At 56.5% G+C, this 27609-nt stretch overlaps 1 protein-coding gene across 11 annotated transcripts; it reads right to left on the reverse strand.

The window, feature by feature from the left end:
• Window positions 1-396: 396 nt before the first annotated feature.
• ST3GAL4 (ST3 beta-galactoside alpha-2,3-sialyltransferase 4) lies at window positions 397-25636 on the reverse strand. Of its 11 annotated transcripts, XM_069876535.1 has the most exons (15): window positions 25595-25609; window positions 14937-15043; window positions 12667-12727; window positions 6229-6637; window positions 5999-6132; window positions 5406-5484; window positions 4624-4705; window positions 3961-4041; window positions 3766-3863; window positions 3594-3654; window positions 2474-2569; window positions 2194-2383; window positions 1855-1998; window positions 1607-1750; window positions 397-1165 (listed from the first exon to the last, which is right to left on the reverse strand). In XM_069876535.1, exons 5-15 carry the CDS (start codon window positions 6029-6031, stop codon window positions 1079-1081), a joined length of 1095 nt encoding a protein of 364 aa, XP_069732636.1. In that variant the 5' UTR covers window positions 6032-6132; window positions 6229-6637; window positions 12667-12727; window positions 14937-15043; window positions 25595-25609; the 3' UTR covers window positions 397-1078. The 11 variants fall into 11 exon arrangements, with proteins under 11 accessions (XP_069732636.1, XP_069732638.1, XP_069732640.1 ...); XM_069876537.1 differs by lacking the exon at window positions 14937-15043 and having other exon boundaries at window positions 25595-25613; XM_069876539.1 differs by lacking the exons at window positions 14937-15043; window positions 25595-25609 and adding an exon at window positions 23733-23755.
• Between the last annotated feature and the right edge of the window lie 1973 nt (window positions 25637-27609).

Below are 27609 nucleotides of genomic sequence, written 5' to 3' on the forward strand. Positions count from 1 at the left end.
CCTGTTGCGTGGGACAGGGTTGGGGGGGCACCGGTGGGATGGAGACCCCCCCGGGAAGGGCCTCTCCGCGCTGTATCGCAGCGCCGCGGTCAATACAAGAGGTGTTTCTCGTGGCACGCCTGGGCTGGTGGCCACCGTGCGAGGACAATGCTGCCCCGGCGCAGAGCTGGCCTGGAGCTCCAGGGGTGCGGTGGGGAGGTTCCTGGGGGACCCCCCAACCACGGGGATGTCAGGGGTGGACGGAAACTGAGGCACGGGGCAGGTGTCCCCACTACCAACCAGCGTGGGACACCAGGACAGCGCAGGTAAGGGACATCTGAGGGGAGACGAGGACAGCCCAGCACTCCGCCAGCCCCCAACCCCAGCCGCCCATCACCCATCACGTGCACCCTAGGGGAGGCTCCACGATAAATCAGCTTTTAAATTAATTAAATTAACCTTCCCCCCCACCCCACCAAACAAAGGGCCCCGGCAGAGCCCAAGGCCAGGCAGCCCGGGGTCCCCCTGCTTGGGGGGGGCTGCAGGATGAACCCCGCGCCAGCGCTAAGGCACGCGATGGGGCCGCCGAGTAAAAAGGGAATTAAAAAAAGGGGAGGGGGGGGAATTAAATACTGGGGGGAGGGGGGGGGGCCAGGGCAAGGAGACCCCCAAAGACTCCTGCTCCCTTGGGGGGAGTCCCCGGACCCCTGGGATCAGCCCCTCAGCGGGGCCCTCGTCCAAATACGAGGGAGTTAAGGGAAAGGGAAAGCCCAGGGCAAGGGCTCCTGCCCCCCCTCACCCCCCCAGGCCCGCTGGGAGGGAGGACCCCAACCCCAAAAACTCCCTGCAGGTCCTTGGTAGCTCCAGTGCGTCGGTTAGAAAAGGTGCCGGCTGCGATGCCGCGGGGCTCCCTGCACCCCCAGATCCTGGGGGACCCACGGTCCGGCACAGCCCCCCCAGCCCTGCCTGCTCCAAGAGTCCCAGGGAGAGGTGGCAGCGGTGACGAGGACGCTCTGCCTTCGCCCAGCCACGGCCGTGCCAGCGCAGGGTTTCATGCTCCAGGGCTGGGGACACTGTCTCTGCGCAGCCCCAAGTGCCCTCAGAAGTAGGTGAGGTTCTTGATGAGACCCAGCTCCAGCATCCGCTTGATGGCCACCGCCTCATGCGAGACGTTGTGCTCCGACGCCTGCGGGATGGGGAGCAGGGAGTGACACCAAAGCCCAGCGGGAGGGTGTCACGCGTTTTCCTTCCGCCCCCCCATCCCAGACCTCCACCTTGTCCACCCCACCAGCGCTGGGTTGACTCTACACCTTCACCTGATGGAAGGAGCTCCCCAAAAGCAGGGAGGTGACCCTGCCCAAGCCCCGTGGCCATCAGCCCTTCAGCTCACACATAAATCGATCCAACTCTCCGCCAAAGACATGGGGCTACAGGGACAATGACGATCCAAAGGTGAACCCCGATGCCCATTGTGGAAGGGGAAAGAGCTGTGCCCATGGGAAAAGCCTCCTGCACCCCCGCCTCGGCGTCACTGAACGGAGCAGGGCGTTGCTCTCCTGAGCTGCCGTCCCTCATCCTGGGGGAAAAATGAGAGTAACGAGGACAAAAGTCGGGGGCGGACGCTTACCGCCATGGACTTGAGCGTGATCTGTTCATAGTAGTGAATGGTCTGCTTCTTGTTGGCCGAGTCAGGGTAGCCAAAGCCCGCGATGTGCACCAGGTCACAGAAGTGCAGTGCCAAGGTGATGGCCAGCAACCCTGTCGTGGGCTTCTGGAGGGAGAGGATGGAGGAGAAGCCGTGCATAGAGCCGTGGTCCTTCAGCGAGGATGTCAGCCCTCGGGGGGAGCAGGGTGCCAGCCATCCTCATCCCTTACCTGTTTGACTTTCCGTGGTTGCTTCATGGGGAGGTTGAGTAGTTTAGCAGCAGTTACTTCCATGTAATACGGGTTGAGGATGCGCACTTGCTCTGGGTCAGCGTCCCAGATTAATGGGGGCTGTTTCCAAAACCCTTTCCGAACCTGTAAGAGAACAGAGATGTCCAGTGTCATCTCGGTAAGAACCATAGAATCATAGAATCACCAGGTTGGAAAAGACCCATCAGATCATCGAGTCCAACAATTCATCGAGTCCAACCAAAGAGAGGTGGGGTGGGATGAGGCTGGGACCCCTGAGCAATCGGGAAGGGGTTGGACTCAGTTCCCCACCATGCTTACCCTCTTCTTGTCGTTGAGAATGGCCTCCATCCACTGGAAGTCCATGGCCTTGAAGGGCACCAGCACCAGCAACGTGTCGGGGTTGTTCTCCGTCCTGGGGTTGAAGTGGGCTGACTCCGGGTAGAAGAGGCGCATGGTGGTCTTGGAGCCCACGTCCTGCTCATACCCATGGACTGGGGCGTTGTTCAACCTTGGGGGGACACATGGGGACATCACAGGTGTCAGCATCATCTGCAGATGGCACTAGGGAGGGATCAGTGGGACAGACTGAGGGCTCTACCTGATCACAACATCATACGTGTTGATGGTCTCCCCCATGGAGCTGTTGCGGAGCCGGTGGCCGTTGCCCACCACCGCACACCTCCGGCACTTCAGGCTGTGAGAGAAAAGCCCCATCTCAACCAGAGTTGCCCTAAACCGAGGAGGTTTTAACCCCTAAAGGGGGTTTAACCCTGCATTGGCCACTCTACACAGCTTCCCATGTCCCATCCACCATCCTGGGACTGCAGAGGTTCATTTTCATAAAATCATAGAATGGTTTGAGTTGGAAGAGACTTTAAAGATCACCTAATTCCAATCCCCTGCCATGGGCAGGGACACCTCCCACAGGATCAGGGGCTCCAAGCCCCATCCAACCTGGCCTTGAACCCCTCCAGGGATGGGGCAGCCACCACTGCTCTGGGCAACCTGGGCCAGGACCTCCCCAACTCAGCGTGAAGAATTTCTTCCTAACATCTAGTCTAAATCTTCTCCCCTCCAATTTAAAGCCATTGCCCCTCGTCCTGTCACTCCATGCCCTTGTGAAAAGCCCCTCCCCAGCTTTCTTGTGGGGCCCCTTCAGGTACTGGAAGGTCACTATAAGGTGTCTTCCAAGCGTTCTCTTCTTCAGGCTGAACAACCCCAACTCTCTCAGCCTGTCCTCATTGCAGAGGTGCTCCAGCCCTCCAATCATCTTCATGGCCCGCTGTGGACCCATTCTAACAGTTCCATCTCCTTCTTATGTCTGGGATTCCAGAACTGGACACAGGACTCCAGGTGGGGTCTCACCAGAGAGGAGCAGAGAGGGAGAATCCCCTCCCTCGACCTGCTGGCCACACTTCTTGTGATGCAGCCCAGGACATGGTTGGTTTCGCAGTTACGTTGCTGGCTCATGTGGGGCTTCTCATCCCCCAGCACCCTAAGTCCCTCTCCTCAGGGCTGCTCTCAATCACATCATCCCCCATCCTGTATTGAAACCATGGACTGCCCCAACCCACCTGTAGGACCCTGGCCTTGTTGAACCTCAAGAGACTCATTTTTCCAAACCCTGCGCCCCCAATGTGCGCATTTCCCTGCCCCCCCCCCAGAAAGCAATGATGAAAATAAACACAGAAAAGCCCCAAAACCCACCCCGGCATTACCTCTGGATGCTCTCAGGCACAGAGTAGTGGGTGATGGACAGCAAGCGCAGGAGGGCATCTTCTGCAAAGCAAGGGTGAGGAGGTGAGGAAGGTAGCAAAGCCCTGGATGCTGCTGCCCCATCCCTGCCAGATCTCCGGAGCAGCAGCTGAACGGACAGAAACTGAGGCTCACCGCTTCCTTTCGTGCCATAGGGCAGCTCGTAGAGCGATGGCGTCTTCACCCAGAAATAGTCCTTCAGCTGCAAGAAGAGCGGGTGGTCCCTCGTGTAGCTGCCAAGGAGCAAAGGACCGGTGAGACCGGGATGGATGGCACGGGGGGAACCTGGATCTGCATCTCCCCCTCCTTGCTCCCTATCCCCATACTCACTTCCCGATGAGCTGTGGCGCTTTCTTTTCCACCTCCCCAAGTGGACACGTCGTCTTGTTGTCTTGCACAGGAAAATAAAAGCTGGAAGGGGACAGGTTGGACAAAAAAATGATGCCTGCTCCTCTGCATTCCCCTCCTGGCAAAGGGGGCTCCAGCCCCGCTGCAGTGGGATTCCTGCTGGTGGTGCCAGGGACTCAGATTTAAGGTCAACGCTGCTTTGGGTTTTATTTGCTGGTCTTGCAGCCTGGCATCAGAAGAGGTCTCTCTTGCTCTGCTTACAGACCTCACGCTCTCTGCTTTCCCCATCTCCACCAGCATTGCCAGGACTGGGAAGAGAGGAACATGTTCCCTTTCTCCCCCATCTCCCAGGTTTGGGAAAACACCAGCATTTGCTGAAAAACCCACAGAGCCCGAGCACCAACAGACGCTGAGGGGAGAACCCTGGATTTTGTCCCTCCAGTAGCAGCCAAGGATGCTGTTGCCTCCCTCACATTGTGTCCCCCTCCTCCAGCAGCAACCAAGGATGCTGCCACCTCCCCGGTCCCCAGGGATCCAGTGAGACGACTCTCCAGCATTCCTGCGCGGGACAGGTGGGAGGATGCCACCTCCCAAGATTGAAAGAAAGGGCAGGAGGTCCTTTAGACTTGAATAAAAGCCACTCACAGCTGTATGTACCTGTCTTCCCGGTAGATCGAGTACCAAACCATCACCAGAAACAGCGCCAGCACCCCGAGTAGCTTCCCTCCTGCGCGCCCAGAGAGCAGAGGGAAAAGAAAAACACCATCAGCTGGTACCCAGGCTTTGGATAATCGGGTTGGGGACCTGCTGTCTCCCGGGGATGTCCTGGTAGATCCAGGATTGCGGAGCTGCCCCAGGCAAAGCAAGGAGTGGCAGGGGCCTGGCTTGCATGGTTGCCTTGATAAGAACAGCCCTGAGACAAAGCTGGCTTGATTTTGTCCCAGGTCCAAAAGCCACCACGGGCTCCTGCCCATCTTTCATCAAAGGCCACACAAGCTCATCCCTCTTTCCGGGTGCCTCGATCCTGGTTTTTTACCAAAATAAAGCCTGAGGGCTACCAGGTGCCTAAGCCTGGAGGATCATAGAATCATAGAATCATTAGATTGGAAAAGACCTTTGAGATTATCGACTCCAACTGTCCCTGTCCACTACTAAATCATATCCCCAAGCACCTCATCTACTTGTCTTTAAACCCCTCCAGGAATGGGGACTCCAGCACCTCCCTGGGAAGCCTCTGACAGAGCTTGAAGGGTGAAGGACTCCAAAAAATCACCCTCCCTGCCACAACTTCGCCCGTGATGCCTCACGGCTCCAGCCACCCCAGCAAAGCATCCTCCTTCTCCAGACCCAAATCTCCAAATGTAAATCCCCTGGAACCCCCATCCCTGGTTGGAAAGAGGGAAATGAGACCCTTCCATGAGACTCACGAGACTTGTTGATCATTTTTATCAGCAGGAGAGGCATCAGGCGAGGGCCGGAGCTGTCATCGCGGCTCCCACCGGGCACCTGGAGTGAGAAAAGAGGGAAAGGCATTGGATGAGTTCAAACCCCATTGGAGCCATCCCTGAAAAACCCATTTGAGAGGCATCACTCCCCTTCCCCCTGGCTCGCCCCATCCACACCTGAGGACAAGCCGATGCAAGGGTTCCCCATGGGATTTATTCCCATTTAAATTCACATTTCTGTGCCCCACAGCCACCGAAGTGTTGATCTACAGTTTCTAAAAGCCAGCAAGCAGCCGTGGTTCCTGAGGAACCTCAGCCATACACCTTAAATGCCAAAATTCCAAAGGAAAAAGATGAATTCAAGAGGAAAAATGAGCCCAAGGGAGGGTTTCAACTGCAAAACACCCCAATCACTGCCTGTGGCAATGACATGGGGGCAGATTTGAAGCCCAGCCCTGGCTGAAGCATCCAACCGGCACCAATCACCGCGGGTACGAAGCCAAATGCGCCACCACCGAGCCAGGCAGAAAGGACAGGAGCAGCCAAGTGGGATCACAGCACAGAGCACCACGTACTTGGGGAACCTCCAACGCCTTCGATCCAACCATCCTGGCCCGGGGAAAGGGGTCACCACAAGCTTAATGCACCCGCAAACACCGGCCAGGGAAGCAGGGAGACTTTTTTTTTCTTCCTCCGAAACCTCTCGCTCCTAGAATAAGGCAGCAAAGAGCCGTGGTCGGAGCCACCCTGGGACCAGCTCAGCCCCATCCCACTGCAAAGCAGCAAGGATGGAAAATCAACTTACCAGGTGAGAGAAGCTTTGGGGTATACAGGAGACTTTGCTCCCTGAAGACGAATCCTGCTCTAAGCTTGACTCAGAGTATGGGTTGGTTTTGCCACCCCAGAACTGAGCTGCTCCCCACTCCAGACGAGGAGGCAAGGAGGTTTTAAACACCCAACCAAGAGGAACGGTGCACGCCTGGGTTGGGTGATGGCAATTCTGTTCTTGATTAGTCACCTTGTTCAGAGGGGGGAGGGCACCCACCCTGCCTAACGAAGCGCCGTTAATGAAGCCGGCACCTGTCACGTCCTCGCCCAGCCAAGGATGAGTCAACAGCAGCGGCTTTGGGGGCAAAACATATCAAGGAAGAGAAGAAATGGGACCAAAGATGGTCCCACGAAAGCCAGGCTCTTCCCTTCCTCATCACCAGCTCCTGAAATTAAAAGGGCAGGAAGGGTAATTAATTAAAAAGGGCAGGAAGGGCAATTAAAAGGGAATTAAGGGCAATTAAACCATGCAACAAGCAAAGGGACGGGATATGAAGCAAAGAAAACTGTGTGTTTGACAGCGAAGCAGAGCAATGGGGATAGGGACAGGGATGGGGACAGGGATGGGGACAGCTCAGGTGGCACCCTGTGAAAACTCCTGTCTCCCCCTGAACCGCTTCTCCTCTTTAAAACAGGGATATTGAACTCTTTTGAGGTGAATCACGCCCAGGCTCAGCCCCACCATCACCTGGAGATCCCAGGCAGGGGAAGCAAAAGCCCACACACACACAGACACACGATTTACACCCTGCCTCTCATCCTGCATCTGTGTTTCTGGATCTACAAGTCCTTCCTGGCTTGGGAAAACACAGGAACATTAAACCCACGATTGCACCTTCAAGGGTCTAGCAAGCAGGAGCGAGGAGCTGGGGCATCTTGCCCCTTTCCACGTCACATTTGCTTGAACAAAATCAAATTAGGGGAAATTAAAGAGCAGTTTGTGTTTCCTTGGTTGTTTTTTTTCCCAGCAGGACTGGCCATAAAAACCCCCGAGGGAAAACCTGCTGGATGCTCCCTGAGGGCCGAGCACCCCGATTTTCCTAGAGCTGGGATGCTGCCAGGTATCAGGACACAAATCTAGCACCAAATCCACCCCCCAGCTCCCTCCTGGGTGCCAAATCACCCAGCCCAGCTTCACCCCTCCCACCGGCATCAGACACTGGGAAAATCCGCTTTTCCCCAACGGTGTTTGCTTTTACAAACCAGCTTTGTTTTTGTTTTTTTTTCAATCTGCTGGTTTTGAAGGCTTTCTGATCTTTTCCCAGGCCTGTTCGCACAAGCTGGGCCTGATGCAAAACTTATCTAAGACAAACACAGTTAATCCCCGAGGAAAACCAACACTGGTTAGTGAAGCGTTCAGGGAATGCAGAGCAAAACAGAGCACACCCAGGCTGCCCCGGCCAGGCCAAGGCAAAGGTGCTTTTGGAATCCATTCAAGCTCCTTCCAGCCTTGTGCTACCAGATCCACAGCCCAAACCAGAGCAGCAAGAAGGGCTGAAGAGCCCAAGCCAGCTACCTCCATCCTCGTAGAGCTGGGGGGAGCAATGCTAAAGGGTCCTGCTGGTCCCTGCAGCATCCCTGGTCCCACCCACCATGCAGCATCTTTGGTCCCACCATGGAGCATCCCTGTACCCGTAACGCAGCATCCCTTGTCCCACTGCAACATCCCAGCCCCACCATGCCAGCTCCTTGGTCCCATCACAGCATCCTTGGTCCCATCGCAGCATCCCAGTCCCACTGTGCAACCTCCTTGGTCCCATCACAGCATCCCTTGTCCCACCGCAACATCCCAGTCCCACTGTGCAACCTCCTTGGTCCCATCACAGCATCCCTTGTCCCACTGCAGCATCCCAGTCCCACCGAGCAACCTCCTTGGTCCCATCACAGCATCCCTTGTCCCAGTGCAACATCCCAGTCCCACCGAGCAACCTCCTTGGTCCCATCACAGCATCCCTTGTCCCAGTGCAACATCTCAGTCCCACTGTGCAACCTCCTTGGTTCCATCACAGCATCCCTTGTCCCAGTGCAACATCCCAGCCCCACTGTGCAACCTCCTTGGTCCCATCACAGCATCCCTTGTCCCAGTGCAACATCCCAGCCCCACTGTGCAACCTCCTTGGTCCCATCACAGCATCCCTTGTCCCACTGCAGCATCCCAGTCCCACCAAGCAACCTCCCTGGTCCCTTCACAGCATCCCTGGTCCCACCATGCAGCATCCCCCCCAGCTCCCTAACGCAGCATCCCAGTCCCACCATGCAGCACAGAATCGTAGAATCACTTGGTTGGAAAAGACCTTCAAGATCATCAAGCCCAACCGTACCTGTCTACTGAGCATCCTTCATCCAACACCCCTTGTTCCTCCACCACACCTCTCTGCAGCATCCCTCACTGCTCGCTCCCAGCACAGTCACCCCTGCAACCACCACGGCTTCGGTCAGGGCATCGCATCCCCTGCCAAGCGCCAGAGCTGGGAGGAAAGTCCCGGGTGGATTCAGCTCCCCACGCTTGGAAGAAGCAACCAAAACAGGCCCTCTCTTTGATGGCTGAGCCATGCGCCTCCGGAGCACCCCAGGCTGAAGATTATTGCTGCATTAATTACTTAAAAGCCCCACCACCACCCTATCTTCATAGCCAGGTCTCCCCTTGCCCAGCCAGGGAAAACCCAGTCCCTGGGATGCTGTGAAGTTCCTCAAAGCTCTCTATCTCCCTCTTGAGTGGGTTTTCACTTCCTAGTGTCACCATGTCCCAGGAAAGCCCCCACAGGATACCAGAAGCAGCCATGGAACCGACCATCCTGCTCCGTGGGTGACCTCAGGGTAGCCCGTTCCTCCCATCCCACCTCCCTCCAAGGCCTTGAAGGGTCCAGATGGATCCAACACCTACATGTTTAGAATCATAGAATCGCTTGGCTGGGAAAGACCATTGAGATCACTGAGTCCAACCATCCCTGTCCTCTACTGAACCAGCCCTGAGCACTTCATCTGCAGGGCTTTTAAACCCCTCCAGGGAAGGTGACTCCACCACCCCCCTGGGCAGCCTCTGCCAGGGCCCCAGAACCCTTTCAGTGAAGAAATGTTTCCTGATGTCCAACCTAAACCTGCCCCAGTGTAACTTGAGGCGATTTCCTCTCACCTCATCCATTGTTAGTCAGGAGAAGAGCCCAGCACCCACCTTAGCACAACCTCCTCTCCAGGAGATGCAGAGAACAATGAAATCTCTCCTCAGTCTCCACTTCTCCAGATTCAACAGCCCCAGGTCCCTCAGCTGCTCCTCATAACTCCTGTTCTCCAGACCCTTCCCCAGCTCCGTTCCCTTCTCCAGACACACTCCAGCCCCTCAATGTCCTTCTTGGGTCCAAAACAGAACCCAGGATTTGAGGTGCAGCCTCACCAGCACAGAGTCCAGGGGGATGATCCCTGCCCTGCTCTGCTGGCCACCCCATGGCCGATCCAAGCCAGGATGCTGGTGGCCTTCTTGCCCACCAGGGCCACTGCTGGCTCATGTTCAGCCGCTGTCAGCCAACACCCCCAGGTCCTTTTCCATGGGGCAGCTTTCCAGCCGCTCTTCCCCAAGCCTGGAGCTGCACGGGGTTGTTGTGTCCCAAGTGCAGGACCCGGCACTTGGCCTTGTTGAACCTCATCCCATTGGTCTCAGCCCATGGATCCAGCCTGTTCGCTACTAAATCATAGCTCTGAGCACTTCATCTGCCCAGCTTTTAAAGCCCTCCAGGGATGGGGACTCCACCACCTCCCTGCGCAGCCCCTGCCAGGGCCCGAGAACCTTTTCAGTGAAGAAATTTTTCCTGGTGTCCAATCTGAACCTGCCCCGGTGCCACCTGAGGCCATTTCCTTTCGTCCTATCACCCATCACTTGGGAGAAGAAATTGAGAACCAAAGGGAGATGGGCAGCACAGATCCCTTTGACAGTGGCTGGACCATCTCTCCTGCGCCTCGCGGGGAGCAGCAGGACAGCTCGTGCACTCCGTGTCGAGGACAACAAGCAGGATTGACCCTCAGGGGAGCAGTAGGACAGCTCGTGCACTCCGTGTCGAGGACAACAAGCAGGATTGACCCTCAGGGGAGCAGTTTACAGCCCCGGGATCTTCCAAGCACCCATCCCACGGCTCCTCTCCCTGCGGTAGGGCTGGGGCGGCCGGCGGAGCCTGCCAGATGCCGGCTCATCCCCCGCATCCTGCCTCGACAGAACCAGCGCGTGCTGGAGCCTGCGTGCAACCTGGGAGGTGGGAAGAGGATCCAGCCAACTCGAGGTGCTGCCTGGGCTTGGCAGAACATCAAAGGGTCCCAAAAGCAGCCTGGCATCCCGAAGTTTCCTCACCCTGGCTGCTGCGAACTCCAGGTGCTCGGGGATTTCTTTTTTTTTCCAAGCTGGGAAGGAAACCGAGACCCACGGCAGGAGAGAAAAACCTCATGGGATTGCAACCCATCGCCATCCCGAGACAAAAGGCGGTGGGGTCTGGGTCTGATCCCCCCTAGAGGATGCTGGGGTGGGATAGGGATGAAGCAGGGGACTGGGGATGCCAGCAAAAAGCAGAGAAAAGCGCCTGCAGGGGAGGCGCAAGGTCATTAGGACACCGCAAGGCAAAGGTCAACCCCTTCTGACACCGGACATCACCCAGCCGAGGGCAACAGAGCCAGCCCACGCTGCCAATACCCCCATTTATCCTATTTTAAGAGCTCTGCAAGTCACTTTAAAAGAATCTTAATTGCCTCTTAATAGGAGAGGCAGCCCTGTTCCCTCAGCCCGTGGTATCCCAGGCACACAATAACCCGGCCAGAGATTTATGATAGGGGGGAAAAAAACCCTCGCTGGCATGCAAGCCTTAACAACACATGTACCCGTGACGAGGGTGTAATTTTGGAGGTGGCAACAGCAAATATGCTCAGGTGGGGCAAATATTTCCACAGCAGCACGTCCCCGAAATAAATCTGGGCTGCTCCCGCCCTTCCCTGCCGCTGTTGGCTTAACGTGTGCAGAGGCTGAAACGCGGTTCAGGCAGCACTGCCACCGCCATCTCCTCTCCTGCTAGCTTTTTTCAATCCTTGCACCAGGAAAAACACAGGGATAGGACCCAAATCCCACCTTACAACCCCAAAACACCAGCTGCAGGGGTATACATGAGCATCCAATGCCTCTGGGGTAACCCCATCCCACCAGAGGAGCTACAAGGCTCCTCCTCGTTGTGTTTAGGCTATGTTATTATAGGTTACACATTATTATATATAGATTATTGCTTATATTATCGAGGTTTAATTGCTCTTTTCCTGTTTAAAAAAGCTAAATGAAAGACCCTTTCTTGTCGGATGTGGCTTGCTACAAGCCAGAGGTGACAGCTGCACTGCTGGAGGAGACACGAGCCATCCATGGGGGCACAACCCTGTGCTAAGGAGACACAGGTGGGCACCCACCAGTGATGATTTCATACTCATGGGATTTCACATCTGAGCCCCCGGCACCGATCCAGCCACCCCCTCCTCCTACCTGCCCCAGTCAGTGCCCGTTTGGCACTGCTGTCACCTCACTGCCGTGTGCCGACACCTCCATCCTCAGGGACAGCCCAGGGGTGCAGGTGGCGATGGCAAAAGCGGCTTCGGCAACGCAGCTTTTGCACTCATGCTTTGATTTAACCCCTCCCAAAAAGCAGCAGAGAGGGGAAGGCAGCAAGCAGGGGTGCAGGGGTGCAGGGAGGGTGAGGACAGCCCCAACGGCTCCCCAAGGAGCACAGGGAGCCCCACAGGATGGATGAAAGCGGTCCAGAGAGGGAAAACTAAACCATACTGATGGTCCAGCCCATCTCCAATCCAAAACAAGGCAGTACTTGGCCCCTATACGGAAAGCATGTGGGAAATTAAAGGATCTCAAGTCCTGGGGCTGAGTTATCCTGCAGGCAGCGACCAGCCCGGTGGCTTTTACATACAGGGCTTCATTTGGGGGCTCCAAAGCTGCCTGCCCAGCCACCATCCCCTTCGTAAGGCTCAAAGTGCCACCTTAACACCGCCCAGTGGTTTCCCCACCATTTCCTCCGCGCCTCCTGTTTGCACCAGCAAAAGGGCTGGTTTAGGGGTAAAACAACCCCCAGGGTGAGGCCACCCTTGTGCTTGAGTCCTCCAACCCCAAAGCCTCCAGGGTGAAGCAGCCGGATGGATTTACCCCCCTGCACTTGCCCATCTGCCCTGCTCTCCTCTCCCATGTGAGAAGCTGCAGAGGAAAACATCCAGAAAACAACCTGCTCCATCACTTTGCACCCCAGCATTGCCTCGATGCCTCTTTACCCCCACCAGCCACCCCAGGAGGAGGATGCTCGTCTCAAGGAGACCTTTTCCAGCATCCCCAGCAGCAGCTGACACCAGTCCCTATCACAGCAGCGACAAGCAGGCAGAGGCTGTGGCTACTTACGGTCCGTCCTCTTGGTCCAGGCAGGAGCTTGGTGGGATCTATGAGGCCATCCTCTCTTCCCCTGGCAAAGGGAAAAGGGAGAACAGCCTTAGAGCTACAGCAACCCACAGCAGCATGTCTGCACTCCCCACAAACCCACCCACCTCCTCCAGCACCCGCAGCACCCAGGGCTGGGCCTCCGGATGCTTTTAAGGAGGAGGCGCAGCAGCTCAAAGCCTGGACCTCACCGCAGGTTTCCCCAACACCTCTTATCCTTTCCCACCAAAATCCCCTTCCATGACGCACTTGGATTTTTAAGAAGCGGGTGATGCCCTTTCCCAAGGAAAAGGGGATGCAGCCCTGCTGACCCTGGGATGCTCTGCAGCTCTCCTGCCTTCCTGCACGCGAGATGCTCCTTAATCCCTCATTTCCAGCATCTCTTCACCCAAATCTTGCCACACTACACATCCTCGCCTGGTGCTGTGACATCCTCATGATTTGGGGAAGGAAAAACCCTGCTGAGAAGCTGCTGCACACAGAAACCCCTCTGCCACACTGCCTCCCGAAGAAAAGCCTCTTTCCCGGCAGGACAGGTGCTCTGCAGCACTATGGGGTGAAGGGGGAAAGCGAGCCCTGAGGAGCCAGCTTTGCTTTTCCCCTGTGCTGGTGGGATGGATGGGGGTGGTGGGAGTCATGGCTTTTCCCAAAAAAACACGTGAGGAACAATCTCAGCCTGGTTCGGCGACGCGGATGGGGAAGGATGGCCGGAACGGCACCAACAAGGCTCTCTCCACAGTAAGTGCTGGCAAAGAGGCTTCCAAAGGGAAACCCTGAGAGCAGGAGGTTCCTTACCTCTCTCCATCTCTTCCAGCTGGGAAAAGCAAAGACAAGTAATGCTGGAGGCCACCCTGCCAGTGCAAGCCTTCTGCGAGGCATGCTTTGCTCTTAATGCCCCACTAATTTTAACAAAGAGGGTACAGCCCCACACGAGGGACGAGGAAGGAAACCACGGGGTTCTTCTCCCCAGGGGCTCAGCTTTCTGCAGCTGCCCTTGGGGCACAGTGAGAGAAGGGATGGCCCCATCCCAGGGCTGCGTGTCCCCTCTCTGGCCAAAGCAGCTCTGCTTTCTCCCACCTCCATCATCTGCTGGGGGGAGCAATTAAACCAGAGGACTTGGGGCAATAAGCAGCCAAAAAAACGCACCTTCCCACACAGTGGGTTTTTTTTTTCCAGCAGCCCTGAATCCACTGGAACATCCAGCATCGCTGCTGACAAGGAGCCTTTTTATTTAGAGACATGAATTATAGGCTCTGCTAAGGAGGTTAAACTCTCTCCGGGGAGCTCCTGCTAAAGCACTTCATGGTACAGCATCAGTGAGGATGAGGATGAGGATGAGGATGAGGATGAGGATGAGGATGAAGATGAAGATGAGGATGAGGATAAGGATGAGGATGAGGATGCCCAGAGCCACCTAGGGTGGGAGGCGGGATGCCTCCTTCCCACAGCATCCGTCCCAGGAGATGCAGCAGCCCTGAATCAGCAGACGACTGCAAACCCCTAACACACACGTTGGCCCCGCTGGAGGATCCAAAGTCTTGCCTGAAGCTGGTTTTTCCAGCCTGGCTGGAAGAGCCAGGAGCGGGATCAGTTTTCCAGCCTCCCAAGCAGTTCCCCCGCCATCAGCCAGCGCAATCGCGGTTCCCAGCCCAAGGTCCAGAACAAACCCATCACGGCTGAGGCATCTGCCAGGCCGAGAACCACCGTTTCCACCACTCGCCGCGGGTGGCTCAACCCATCTGGCAGCTGATCCTGGCAGGAAATGAACAGCCCATATCCCAGAGCCCTCAAAAAAAAGAAAAAAAAAACCTCAACAAGCTGATTTTTGCTCTTTTCCCTCCTCAGGATCCCAGCTACTCCGTCTGCCTCGGTTTCCCCTCCTGCCTACCAGCTGCCGGCTGCATTTAAACAGCAATTTCCAACTCCAAGAGGTGGGAAGGCACCTGGAGCTCTGCCCGCTTCCCCCCACATCTCCCCTCCGGGATGAAGGCAGAAGAACACAAGAACCTGACGGCTGCATCCCTTCTTCTTTTAAAGATTAAAGGCGGCCAGGATCAGACTCGGAGGGGCTCAGCCCCAGTGCGGGAGCATCCCCGTGGGCACGGGCACGTTCGGGACACGCAGCAGCCGGCAGGGCAGGGATGAGCCACCAGATCCCACCCCAGGAAGGAGCAGGACCCCGAGGAGCAGCTAGAAAAGAGCAGGGGGGGGATGGAGATGGCGTTTCTCCAGACCTGGAGCACGGCAGCCATCCGTCCGTCCGTCCGTCGGCGCTCCATCACCGGCACCAGCCTCTCGGGGTTAAAATCACCTCCCAAGCCGGGAGAGAGCAAAAGCCAGGCTGGGAGGGGAATAAAATCCAGGTGAGCTCATCCTCCTCCTCCAGAAAAAAACATCTCCTCTTGGCACGAGCTAGGTGTCTCCAAGCCCAGCACATCCCTCACGTCACCCCGATCGCTATCGCCCCGGGACCAGCAGCTTATTCATTCGGCTGGTATTTAGCGGGAATTAATCCGGCCTCTTCCCGACAATCCTCCAGCTGAGCCAAAGGTGCAATTCCAGCATGGGATGCAATTTTTCAGTAGAGGTTTCCCCGCTGAGCCTCACCCCAGCATCCTTGGCCAGGAGAACGCAGCAGAACCATCCCCACCAAACCCCCCCCCATTCCTCCACCCCAAGTAGGGTGTTCCTTAAATCAATAATTAATTAAATATATTAAAAATAAAATAATTTCATAAACCTATTTCTATTAAATCCCTGAGAAAGGGGAGGAAAAGCACGGCTGCCCAGCCAAGCCGGATTATCCAGAGCAGCACAGACCTAAAAATAAACGACCACTGTCTAAGTATGAGCCTCCCGTGATAAAATCCTCCCCAAAACAAACTAAAAAGAAGAAATGGGCAGAAGGAATCAGTGGAGTCTCCACACTGAGGTGTTCAGCATCACCCAAAAAAAGCCTCCTTTGGGGTGATCTCTTCTCAAAACGCTGTGCTTCCCAGAGAGGAGCAACGAAGCTGGTGAGGGGGCTGGAGAACAGGCCTTATGAGGAACGGCTGAGAGAGCTGGGGGTGTTTAGCCTGGAGAAGAGGAGGCTGAGGGGAGACCTCATTGCTCTCTCCAACTCCCTGAAAGGAGGTTGTGGAGAGGAGGGAGCTGGGCTCTTCTCCCAAGTGACAGGGGACAGGACGAGAGGGAATGGCCTCAAGCTCCACCAGGGGAGGTTCAGGCTGAACATTAGGAAAAAATTTTTCACGGAAAGGGTCGTTGGGCACTGGCAGAGGCTGCCCAGGGAGGGGGTTGAGTCACCTTCCCTGGAGGGGTTTAAGGGACGGGTGGACGAGGTGCTGAGGGACATGGTTTAGTGATTGATGGGAATGGTTGGACTTGATGATCCAGTGGGTCTTTTCCACTGGTGGTTCTATGATCCCCAGGCTGATTTGCCACAAGGACTCTTTATGCTACGAGGACAGGCTGAAAGAGTTGGGGTTGTTCAGCCTGGAGAAGAGAAGGCTCTGGGGAGACCTTAGAGCAGCTTCCAGTGCTGAAAGGGGCTCCAGGAAAGCTGGAGAGGAGCTCTGGATCAGGGAGGACAGGGAAAGGATGAGGGGGAATGACTTCAAATTGGAAGGTGGAAGTTTTAGATTGAACATTAGGAAGAAATTCTTCACTCTGAGGGTGGGAAGGCCCTGGCCCAGGTTGCCCAGAGCAGGGGTGGCTGCCCCATCCCTGGAGGGGTTCAAGGCCAGGTTGGATGGGGCTTGGAGCCCCTGATCCAGTGGGAGGTGTCCCTGCCCTTGGCAGGGGGTGGGACTGGATGGGCTTTGAGGTCCCTTCAGACACAACCCATTCCATGCTTCTCTGATTTACAGACAGCGGTCCAGGCACATCGATGATGAAGATTTTAATATTCATTAGCACAACCATAGAATCACAGCATGGTTTGAGTCAGAAGAGACCTTAAAGATCATCTAATAACACTGATAATCTGCCAATCCAACTTGTAAATGCAGTCCTAATGCAGCAGCGACTTCGTTAATTAGGGAGGGAAGGAGCAGCCCCAGCTCCACTCAGATGCTGAAGGTCCCTAAGGATGCCAAAGCCGCATTTCCCAGGGGATGCTGGGACTCGGCAGCGGGACAGGGGCAGGATTTATCCTCCCCTCACCCTGACCTGGTACCGGGCACCAAACCCTCCTGTTCCCCCCTATTCCCTTTGCCAAAGCTCCCCCAGCCCTCTGGCACCAAGAGCCAGGGCAGCCACCTCCCCCCCAGCACAAAGGGGCAGCGGAAGAAGAGACGGAGCTGATAATTTTGAGGACAAATCACATTTTTCCTGTTGCATAATTAGCGCCCTTGGACAGCCAGGCTCTCGGCTCCCCCAGCCCAAATTCCAGCACTTGCTCCCCAGCCCTGGCACCAACAGGCGCCTCTGGGTCATCGCTTTGTTCACACAGGCACTTCTTTGCGATTACGCTTTTTAATTCCACTTTTTGATCGGAAGCGGCACTGGTTATCGCCCAGGGAAGAGGCCAAGTACTTCCCAGCCCTTGCAGGCTTCCTGACGCCTCCTTCCACAGGGAAGGCAGTGTCGCATTCAACCCCTAAAGCCCTTTGCTCCTCTTCATTTCTAACACCATCCCCACACTCCACTTCAGCCGTGCATCCCCCCAGCCCACTTGCATCCCCCCAGCCTACTTGCATCCCCTCTCTTGCCATTTTTTCCCCTTATTTCTCCCTTTCCACCCAATTTTTCTCCGTGCCTCGGCGCTCTCCTCCATCCCCAACCCAGGCGGGTCCAGATCCATCCTTGTGCCACAAAATCCCACCCTGTGAACCCCATGCCAGGGGAGCCCAATGGCCATGGAGCAGCCGGGATGGGGTTTTATTACCCAGCCAGGGGTTTTTCATTGTCCATGGCAGGGATGCTCGGCAGGGAGCGTGCATACAGCACCAGCAAAACCCCAGAGCAGCACATTTGCAGCATTAAAGCATCCTCAACTCTTGCTCAGTGCTTTCCTGCCTCAGTTTCCCCCCATTCCAGGATGCAGGGAAACTCGGCAGCGCAGGCAGGGGATGTGATAGAGCCCCACGCTCCAGGCTGGCTCAGATATATTTTTACATATATATTTTTAAAAGGAAATTAAAAAAACCCACCCCATGGAAATGGCGCAAGCGGCTCAAAACCTGACGCAGGATCCGACCCGGGGCGCTGGCTTGTGCAAGGCCACAGGGTGAGCTGCAACCTCTCCCCGCCGGCATCACGCTCCGCTTCATAAAATAGAAACTCAGCTGACTCAGCCCTGCTGGATATCGGGATGCGAATCCGGCCGGGAAAACCTCAGCGAGGCTGCTGCGAGCTGGGGGAGACATTTTGCAAGGGGAAGAGTCGAAGCGCGGACGGCATCTGGAAGCGATCGGAGGCGAGGAGCCTCTCCCAAGGCACAGCAGGGAATTCCAACGGCGTGAGCTCAGGTTAAAGCCTCCCTCACAGACCCAGGATTGAAAGCAAAACCCCAAGCTGCAGCAGATGGATTTTTAAACCTGCAAATAAGGAAGGAAAAGGAAGCCAGCTCCCCCCTCAGTCCTACCTGGATGTGGCTCTGGGGTTTAGGCTGATTTGCAATAAAAGAAACCCAAGCCAACTCCAAAAGAAGAGGAAAATCTCTCCGTAGCGTTGTTGATACGGTTTTACAGGCGTGGTGTTGGGAGGAGAGTTCTATTCCTCTTTCAAACAGCCTGGCTTGCATCGTGATGCACCCCTGCACCGTCCACCCCGGCAGAACGCTATATCCCACCTCTGACCATCCCACAATGGTCCTGGAGCAGCAGCAAAAGCCAGGAGCATCCCAGCATCCTCGGGATGGCAGCGAAGGGCTGACGGAGGAGGTCAGCCTGGCATCAGCGGAGGGGACCGATGCAGTGAGGAGCCCCCTGACCCCTCCAGCCACCCCTGACCTGTGGGACAGGGACCAGCAGCACCCATGGGTGGCCGAACCACCCCCTCCGAGCACATTCCATGATGGGATGGTGACCCCAGCCACCCAAACCGGTGGCACAGGCCCCCCTGCAGCTCCACCAGGTCGTACGTAAGCACCCAGAAACCAAAACCACCCAGCCACACGCAAACCCCCACACAGGGATTACAGAAATAACTTGCCCAGCATGAATATAAAGCACCTGCACGGTGGCTTGGGCACTCAGCCTGTCCCAAGCATCTTGCTGAAGCGATGTCGGCAAACCTGCAAACCCTCCGTGTGCCCGAGTGATTTAGCACAGGGTTGGATCTGCAGGGGATGCACAGAATCCACCGTGTCCACCAGCACCTCCCAGATCTCGCCCTCCTGAAATCGATTCTTTGGCCCCATCACATGCCGAACGCCCCGAAGCGAGCGCTCACCCACAGCCTTCCCACCTCCGCTGCTCCCACCCACCTGCCCGGCAGCCCGGTGGTCACCATCCCACGCCGATCCACAGCCCGCTGGAGCCGATCCACGGCCCGCTGGAGCCGAACCAGCCGGGAGCAGCGTTGGCCGGTGATGCTCGGTGGCCCCCGGCAGACAGCGAGACACATCCTGAAGAGGAGCCGCAGTCCGTGCCAGCCTGAAACCGCTCCGAGCATCCGCCAGGCCAAGGCAAAACCAGGATGGAGGGGGCTCCTTCTCCAGTTTCACCGTTCCCCACCAGCCAAATCCCTTTCTGCTTCCTCCAAGGAAACTTTCCAGCCCAACTCTGGTCACATGCAAGGAGTCAGCAGCCGAAAACACAAGAGATTAGCAAGAACTGGGCGCTTTTTTCACTCTTTCTTCCCAAGACGACAAAGGATTTTCCTAGAAAAAGCACAATAAGCACAAGGATCGTGGCCAGAGAAGGGAGAAGCTGCTGGGGTGCAAGAGCGAGGTGAGCAGTTGAAAAAGAAACACCAAAAAAAACCAGAAGTAGAAGTTGCAAAGTGTGAAAGCGTTAAATCATTTCCTTTCCTCACTGCAAAGTCAACACCCTCCCCGTACCACTGGCCCTGCCAGCGTCCTGCGAGGGTCAGCAGCCCCAGCTGCCATGGGGAGAGCCCAATGCGGTACCCAGAGGGATGCAGGCAAAGACATCAGGAAGAAATTTTTCAGCATGAGGGTGGGGAGGCCCTGGCCCAGGTTGCCCAGAGCAGGGGTGGCTGCCCCATCCCTGGAGGGGTTCAAGGCCAGGTTGGATGGGGCTGGGAGCCCCTGATCCAGCGGGAGGTGTCCCTGCCCATGGCACAGGTGGAACTGGATGGGCTTTGAGGTCCCTTCCAACCCATAGAATCACAGAATCACTAGGTTGGAAAAGGCCTCCATGATCATCGAGTCCAACCATTCCTATCAAACACTAAACTATGTCCCTCAGCACCTCGTCCACCCGTCCTTTAAACCCCTCCAGGGAAGGTGACTCAACCCCCTCCCTGGGCAGCCTCTGCCAGTGCCCAATGACCCTTTCCGTGAAATATTTTTTCCTGATGTCAAGCCTGAACCTCCCCTGTTGGAGCTTGAGGCCATTCCCTCTCGTCCTGTCCCCCGTCACCTGGGAGAAGAGCCCAGCTCCCTCCTCTCCACAACCTCCTTTCAGGGAGTTGGAGAGAGCAATGAGGTCTCCCCTCAGCCTCCTCTTCTCCAGGCTGAACACCCCCAGCTCTCTCAGCCGTTCCTCATAAGGCCTGTTCTCCAGCCCCCTCACCAGCTTCCTTGCTCTTCTCTGGACTCGCTCCAGAGCCTCAACATCCTTCTTGTGGTGAGGGGCCCAGAACTGAACACAGGATTCGAGGAGCGGTCTCCCCAGTGCCGAGTCCAGAGGGAGAAGAACCTCCCTGGACCTGCTGGTCACGCCGTTTCTGATCCAAGCCAAGATGCCATTGGCCTTCTTGGCCACCTGGGCCACTGCTGGCTCATGTTCAGTCGCTGTCAACCAACACCCCCAGGTCCTTCTCCTCCAGGCAGTTTCCAGCCAGACTTCTCCTAGTCTGGAGCTGCTCAGGGTTGTTGTGCCCCAAGTGCAGGACCCGGCATTTGGCCTTGTTAAACCTCATGCCATTGGTCTCAGCCCATGGATCCAGCCTGTTCAGATCCCTTTGGAGCCTCCCGACCCTCCAGCAGATCCACACTTCCACCCAGCTTAGTGTCATCCGCAAACTTGCTCAGGGTGCACTCGATGCCTTCATCCAGGTCATTGATAAAGACACTGAACAGGGCTGGACCCAGCCCTGAGCCCTGGGGACACCACTTGTCACTGGCCTCCAGCTGGAGTTAACTCCATTTCCCACCACTCTCTGGGCCCTCCAGCCAACCAGTTTTCCCCCCAGGAGAGTGTGCGCCTCTCCAGGCCAGAGGTGACAGTTTCCGAAGCAGAATGCTGGGAGAAACTGTGTCGAAAGCTTTACTGAAGTCCAGGAAGATACATCCACAGCCTTTCCCTCGTCCAGTAGGTGGGTCACTTGTCATAGAAGGCGATCAGGTTAGTTTGGCCAAACCATTCCACAATCCTGTGAAACCCGGGATGCCAGCTACAGCAGGACAGGAGCACATCCCTACTCCTTACGCAGCCATCACGTTACACCCAGTGAAAACAAACAAAAGGGGGTAAAAATCAAAATAAAGTAAATTATTCTTTTAAAAAGCATGATCGGGAAAGCTCTCACGTACCAGAACCACACCCCATAGCAGTTTGGGAATAGTCAGGGCTAAAATGATCAAAGAATCGTGGAATCATCAAGGTTGGAAAAGCCCTCAAAGCTCATCCAGTCCAACCATCAGCCCAACCCCACCGCACTGAATAAACCATGTCCTGAAGTCCCACAGCCACACAGCTTTTGAACTCCTCCAGGGATGGAGCCTCCACCATTGCCCTGGGCAGCTTCTGCCAGGGCTTCATCATTCTTTCCTTGAAGAAAGTTTTCCTAATATCCAATCAAAACCTCCCCTGGTGCAAGTTGAGGCCATTGCCTCTCACCCTGTCCCTTGTTACCTGGGAGAAGAGATCAGCACCCACCTCACCAACAGACTCCTGTCAGGTGGTTGCAGACAGCGATGAGGTCTCCCCTCAGCCTCCTCTTCTCCAGAGCAAACAGCCCCAGGTCCCTCAGCCACTCCCAGAAGCCCTGGGCTCCAGCCCCTTCCCCAGCTCCGTTCCCTCCTCCGGACGGGCTCCAGCTCCTCAATGTCCTTCCTGGAGTGAGGGGCTCAAAACCAAACCCAGGATTCAAGGTGCAGCTTCACCAGCACCGAGTCCAGGGAGACAATCCCTGCCCTGCTCCTGCTGGCCACCCCATGGCTGATACAGGACCATCGCCTTATACAAGAGAGTAAGAAACACGATATGTGGAACTGAGAGATAGCACCAAATGATTCATTTTAATTAGCAGCATTCAACCTGAGAACCAGCCAAACTACCATGAAAATGGGCACGTGTAGGTTCCTGGTCTCACTGGGGCTGGGCTTGGCACTCCAGCATCCTGCAGCCTGGCATCCACCTCCGACCACAGAATCACCAGGTTGGAAAAGACCCACCTGACTCATCATTGAGTCCAACCATTCCCATCAATCACTAAACCATGTCCCTCAGCACCTCGTCCACCCGTCCCTTAAACACCTCTGATGTTGGCTGCAAGCACGGAGATGACCCAAGCTATAAAAATTCAGGCTTGGAGGGTAGGTATGGCTGTTCCAGAGTTTAAAATGGACTTAAACAGATGTTTTCACTCCATGGGTTTGTACTCCATGGGTGGGCTGGGGACCAGGAGGATGCTCTGGTCACCACCACAGTCCCAGCTCTGGAAGATCCCTACCCACGTATCTCCATGGTGGTCAGCCCTTAATTCAGTGTTGAGAGACAGGTCCTTCTCCCATCTACACAACTGCAGAGCCCTTCGTCCCTCTCTTCATGGGATGCGGCGTGTGGCTGTTGCTGTTAAATCATTGCATGGAGCTGGAGGAGCAGGCAGCTCTCTAACGATGCAGGTGATGAAGCAGAGGAGGGGGGCGGTGGGGGCATCCAGCCAAGCGGGCTGATCCTATCCTAAAGCTCCTAACGGTGTCAGGAGTCAGTTCTATGCTGGACGTGTCATTAGGAGACAGGGTAGGATGAGGAGACCTCACACCTGTAGGACAGCCAGGAGCTGGAGGCAACATCCCCTGGATGAGTCCACCTCCTCCTCTGCTCAAGATCCTGGATCTTTCCAAGCTGGGATCCAGCATGAGCTACAGAAAACTGTGATGCAACACAACGGGGACCATCAATGCCAACGGGGACCACCAACACCAACAAGGACAGCAATGCCAGCAGGTCCACTAACGCCAACAGTGAATGCTGTGCCAACGGGGACCATCAACACCAACAGGGACCATCAACGTCAGCAGCAACATTAATGCCAACAGGGACCATCAACACCAACGGGAACCACAGGGCCAACAGGGACCACAAAGCCAACGGGGATAACCAACACCAATGGGGACCAGACCACAACACCCTCTGCAGAGGTGAAATGCCACCTGACCGCAGCTCCCAGCGCATCCCCCCCGGCTCCAAATCTCTAGATGGAGAGCAGTGGCCAGCATGGACCCCTTGCCTGCTCCACCCCTTCACTAAGTGAAGGGAAATGGTTTTCTGTGCATACTTCAGATCATCAGCTCCACCACCACCCTGGGACTCTGCCCTGCCTGGGGTGTCCATCCCATGTCACTCGGCCCTGCCACTCACCACAGAAAGCCTGAGTGGAGGCAGCCAGCAAAGCCCGGGTTACTCCTCTGCTCTGCCATGAGCTTTTTCATCTCCGAGAGCGGCCGGAGGAAGAGCCCAGCAGGGAAGATGGGCAAACACCTTACGAGATGGGGACCCGAGTCACCAAGCAGCCTGGCACCAACCAACCAGGCACAGGGGATAGCTCTGTCAACCCAATGAGAAAAGAAGATCACGAGCTCCATGTCCAAGCTGAGGAGCACAGGAAAGGCCCGGGAGGAAGATTTGCCTTGGTTCTCTACTCCCCAGAACAATAAAACCCCACCGGCTCACCCTGCAGAAGACCTGGCATTGGAAGTTCAAGGAGGAGAAGTCCAGTAGGTCCTTTTTCTACTGTCTGGGGCCAAGCATCCTCATGAACGAGCCCATCCCGAGCGAAAGGACGGTTCCAGGCGCACACGATGAGTGGGATGGGATTTATCAGTATCTCACACCGGGATGCCCGGATCCCACCACCGGAGGCTCCATCCACACCAGATCGGTTCCTCCAACCCCTCTGAGATCCTAAGGCTACCAGAGCGCATCCGTCAACCAGGCAGAGGAGGCTCAGGATGGAAAATAAAGCTCAGATCGCTTAAATAAATCATCCTCAGCCCGCGCCGCCGCACGAGCGGCATCCTGAGCCACGCATGGGGCACGTCTTCCCCTCCCGGGGCCTCTGGGAGGGTTTTCCCTTTCGTATCCCAGCACTCAGGCATTAATATCGCACGCGGCCATCGCACTGAGCCCCCCACGAGCCTCCGGAGGTGCCCAAAACTCCCCTGCTGGGCTCTCTGGGTGGGTTCGCCAATGCCGAAGGCCAGGTTTTCCTGGTGGGACACATGGGGGTTTGTTTTGCTGGGTTTGAGCAGCCAGAAGGGCATCGCAAGAGCGGGGGCTTTCATCTCGCCACTGCCCGCACCCCGTTTTGCCACCTGGAAGCTGAACCACGCTCCGGCACTGATTAATTACATCAATTGAAAAATAATTAATAAAATTCCACCCAAAACACAGAAATACAGCAGCTTCCTCGTGTTCCAGCACATCGCGCTCACCGGGGCTGCGATGCCGATGCGATGCAGTGGGGGGGGTGGGGAGGGCAAGCATAGGGTTGCAGGGGGGTCCCCCCACCCCAATTCACAACCCCCCTCACGCAAGCCCTGCCTGGGATCTGCGGGTCAGGCAGCGCTGCCCCGAAGTGCAGAGCCCCCTGTATCCCAACCCTCCATCCCTCCCATCCCAACCCTTCCAGTCACCCCATTCCGGCCCTCCCCACGCCAACCCCACCACCCACCCCATCCCAACCCTTCATCCACCTCATCTAAACCCCTCCAGACCCCACCCCAACCTCTCCATCCCCATCGTTCCAACCTCCCTGTCCCAACACTCCATCCCCACCACCCTAACCCTCCACCCCTCCATCCCAACCTCTCTGTCCCAACCCCTCCATCCCCTCCATCCCCATCATCCCAGCCCCTGCAACACCCCCATCCCAGCCTATCTATCCCAACCCTCTATCCCCCCATCCCAACCTCTCTATCCCAACCCTCTATCCCCCCATCCCATCCTCTCTATCCCAACCCTCCATCCCCTCATCCCAGCCTCCCTATCCCAACCCTCTATCCTACCATCCCAACATCTCCAGCCCCTCCATTCCCCTCATCTCACCCCTCCATCCTCCCATCCCAACATCTCTATCCCAACCCTCTATCCCCTCATCCCAGCCTCCCTATCCCAACCCTCTATCCCACCATCCCAACATCTCCAGCCCCTCCAGCCCCATCATCTCAACCCCTCCATCCCCTCATCCCAGCCTCCCTATCCCAACCCTCTATCCCCCTATCCCAACATCTCCAGCCCCTCCATCCCCCTCATCTCACCCCTCCATCCTCCCACCCCAATATCTCTATCCCAACCCTCTATCCCCAAATCCCAACACCTTCAGCCCCTCCATCCCAACCCCTCCAACCCCTCCATCCCCATCATCCCAACCCCCGCAGCGCCCCCATCCCAACCTCTCTACCCCAACCCTCCATCCCCCCCTCCCAACAGCTCCAGCCCCTCCATCCCAACCCCTCCATCCCCTCCATCCCCATCATCCCAGCTCCTCCATCCCCCCCCGCAGCCGGGCTGGGGGTCCCCCCGTTCGGACTCACCATGGGGAGCGGCGGGCGGGGGGCGGGGGGAGCGGGGACGCGTGCGCATAGTGGGAGGAGGAGGAGGAGGAGAAGGAGAAGGAGGAGGAGGAGGAGGAGGCTGGGAAGAGCGGCCCGGGAGCGGGAGGGACCGCCCGGCAGCGCAGCATCCCCCGAGCCCAGCGCCGGCACCCCGAGACCCAGCGACGGGGACCCCCCATCCCAGCACCGGGACCCCCAATCCCAACGCTGAGACCCCAGATCCCTGCACTGGAACCCCACATCCCAGAAATGGAACCCTACATTCCAATACTGGAACACCAAATCCTAGCACTGGGACCCCACAACCCAACACTGGGACCTCAAATCCCAGCACTGGAACCCCAAATTCCAGCACTGCAACCCCAAATCCTAGCACTGGGGTCCCACATTCCAGCACTGGGGACCCCACATCCCAGCACTAGATCCCCAAATCGCAGCACGAGAAGCCCAAATCCCATCACTGGATCCCCAAATCCCAGCACTGGATCCCCAAATCCCAGCACTGGGATCCCACATTCCAGCAATGAGGACCCCACATCCCAGAAATGGAACCCTACATTCCAACACTGGAACACCAAATCCCAGCACTGGGGACCCCACATCCCAGCACTGGATCCCCAAATCCGAGCACTGGAACCCCAAATCGCAGCACTAGAAGCCCAAATCCCAGCACTGGATCCCCAAATCCCAGCACTGGGGCCCCACATCGCAGCACTAGAAGCCCAAATCCCAGCACTGGATCCCCAAATCCCAGCACTGTGGTCCCACATTCCAGCAATGGAGACCCCACATCCCAGAAATGGAACCCTACATTCCAACACTGGAACACCAAATCCTAGCACTGGGACCCTACAACCCAGCACTGGGACCCCAAATCCCAGAACTGGAGACCCGAAATCCCAGCACTGGAACCCCACATCCCAACATCGGAACCCAAATCCCTGAACTGCAGTCTGAAAATCCCAGCACTGGATCCCCAAATCCCAGCACTGGACCCCACATTCCAACACTGGGGCCCCAAATCCCAGCACTGGAACCCCGCATCCCAACACTAGAACCCCAAATCCCAGCACTGGGACCCCACATCCCGGCACTGGAACCCCACATCCCAGCACCTGGATCCCACATGCCAACACTGGGACCCCACATCCCAGAACTGGAAGCCCAAATCCCAGCACTAGACCCGCAAATCCCATCATTGGAAGCCCAAATCCTAACACTGGGACCCCACATCCCAGCACTGGGATCCCAAATCCCAGCACTGGAACCCCACATTCCAACACTGGGACCCCAAATCCCAGCACTGGAACCTTAAATCACAACACTGGAATCCCGAATCCCAGAACTGGAGACCCAAAATCCCAGCACTGGAACCCCACATCCCAACACTGGGACCTCAAATCCCAGCATTGGAACCCCAAATTCTGGCACTGCAACCCCAAATCCCAGCACTTGGATCCCACATGCCAACACTGGGACCCCACATCCCAGAACTGGAAGCCCAAATCCCAGCACTAGACCCCCAAATCCCATCACTGGAAGCCCAAATCCTAACACTGGGACCCCACATCCCAGCACTGGGATCCCACATTCCAGAACTGGAGCCCTGAAATCCCAGCCCTGGAACCCCACATCCCAACATCAGGACCCCAGATCTCAACACTGAGACTCCACATTCCAGCACTGGAGCCCCATATTCCAACAAGAAGACTGACAGCCACAGTATTAATGGATAAAATATCCATGGACTTGCTGGCTCCGGTGTCACCAAGGCTCATTGAGCAACCACATCAATATTTGACGAGCATCCTCACTTTGTCCCTCAGCCCAGGCGGGATGGGGTTTCCTTGCTGGTGGAATCGAAGAATCGTAGAATGGGTTGGGTTGGAAGGGACCTCAAAGCCCATCCAGTCCCACCCCCTGCCATGGACAGGGACACTTCCCACTGGATCAGGGGCTCCAAGCCCCATCCAACCTGGCCTTGAACCCCTCCA

This window comes from Phaenicophaeus curvirostris, chromosome 25 (genome assembly GCF_032191515.1).
Source record: "Phaenicophaeus curvirostris isolate KB17595 chromosome 25, BPBGC_Pcur_1.0, whole genome shotgun sequence".
NCBI classification, from domain to species: domain Eukaryota; kingdom Metazoa; phylum Chordata; class Aves; order Cuculiformes; family Cuculidae; genus Phaenicophaeus; species Phaenicophaeus curvirostris.

Coding starts and splice junctions, on each gene's coding strand:
- ST3GAL4 (XM_069876531.1), bottom strand. CDS start 19,158: ATGGTGACCACCGGGCTGCCGGGCAG. Junction 2,384..2,473: donor ACGTATGATGTTGTGATCAG/GTAGAGCCCTCA, acceptor TGTCCCCCCAAG/GTTGAACAACGCCCCAGTCC. Junction 1,999..2,193: donor TTCTCAACGACAAGAAGAGG/GTAAGCATGGTG, acceptor GTTCTCTTACAG/GTTCGGAAAGGGTTTTGGAA.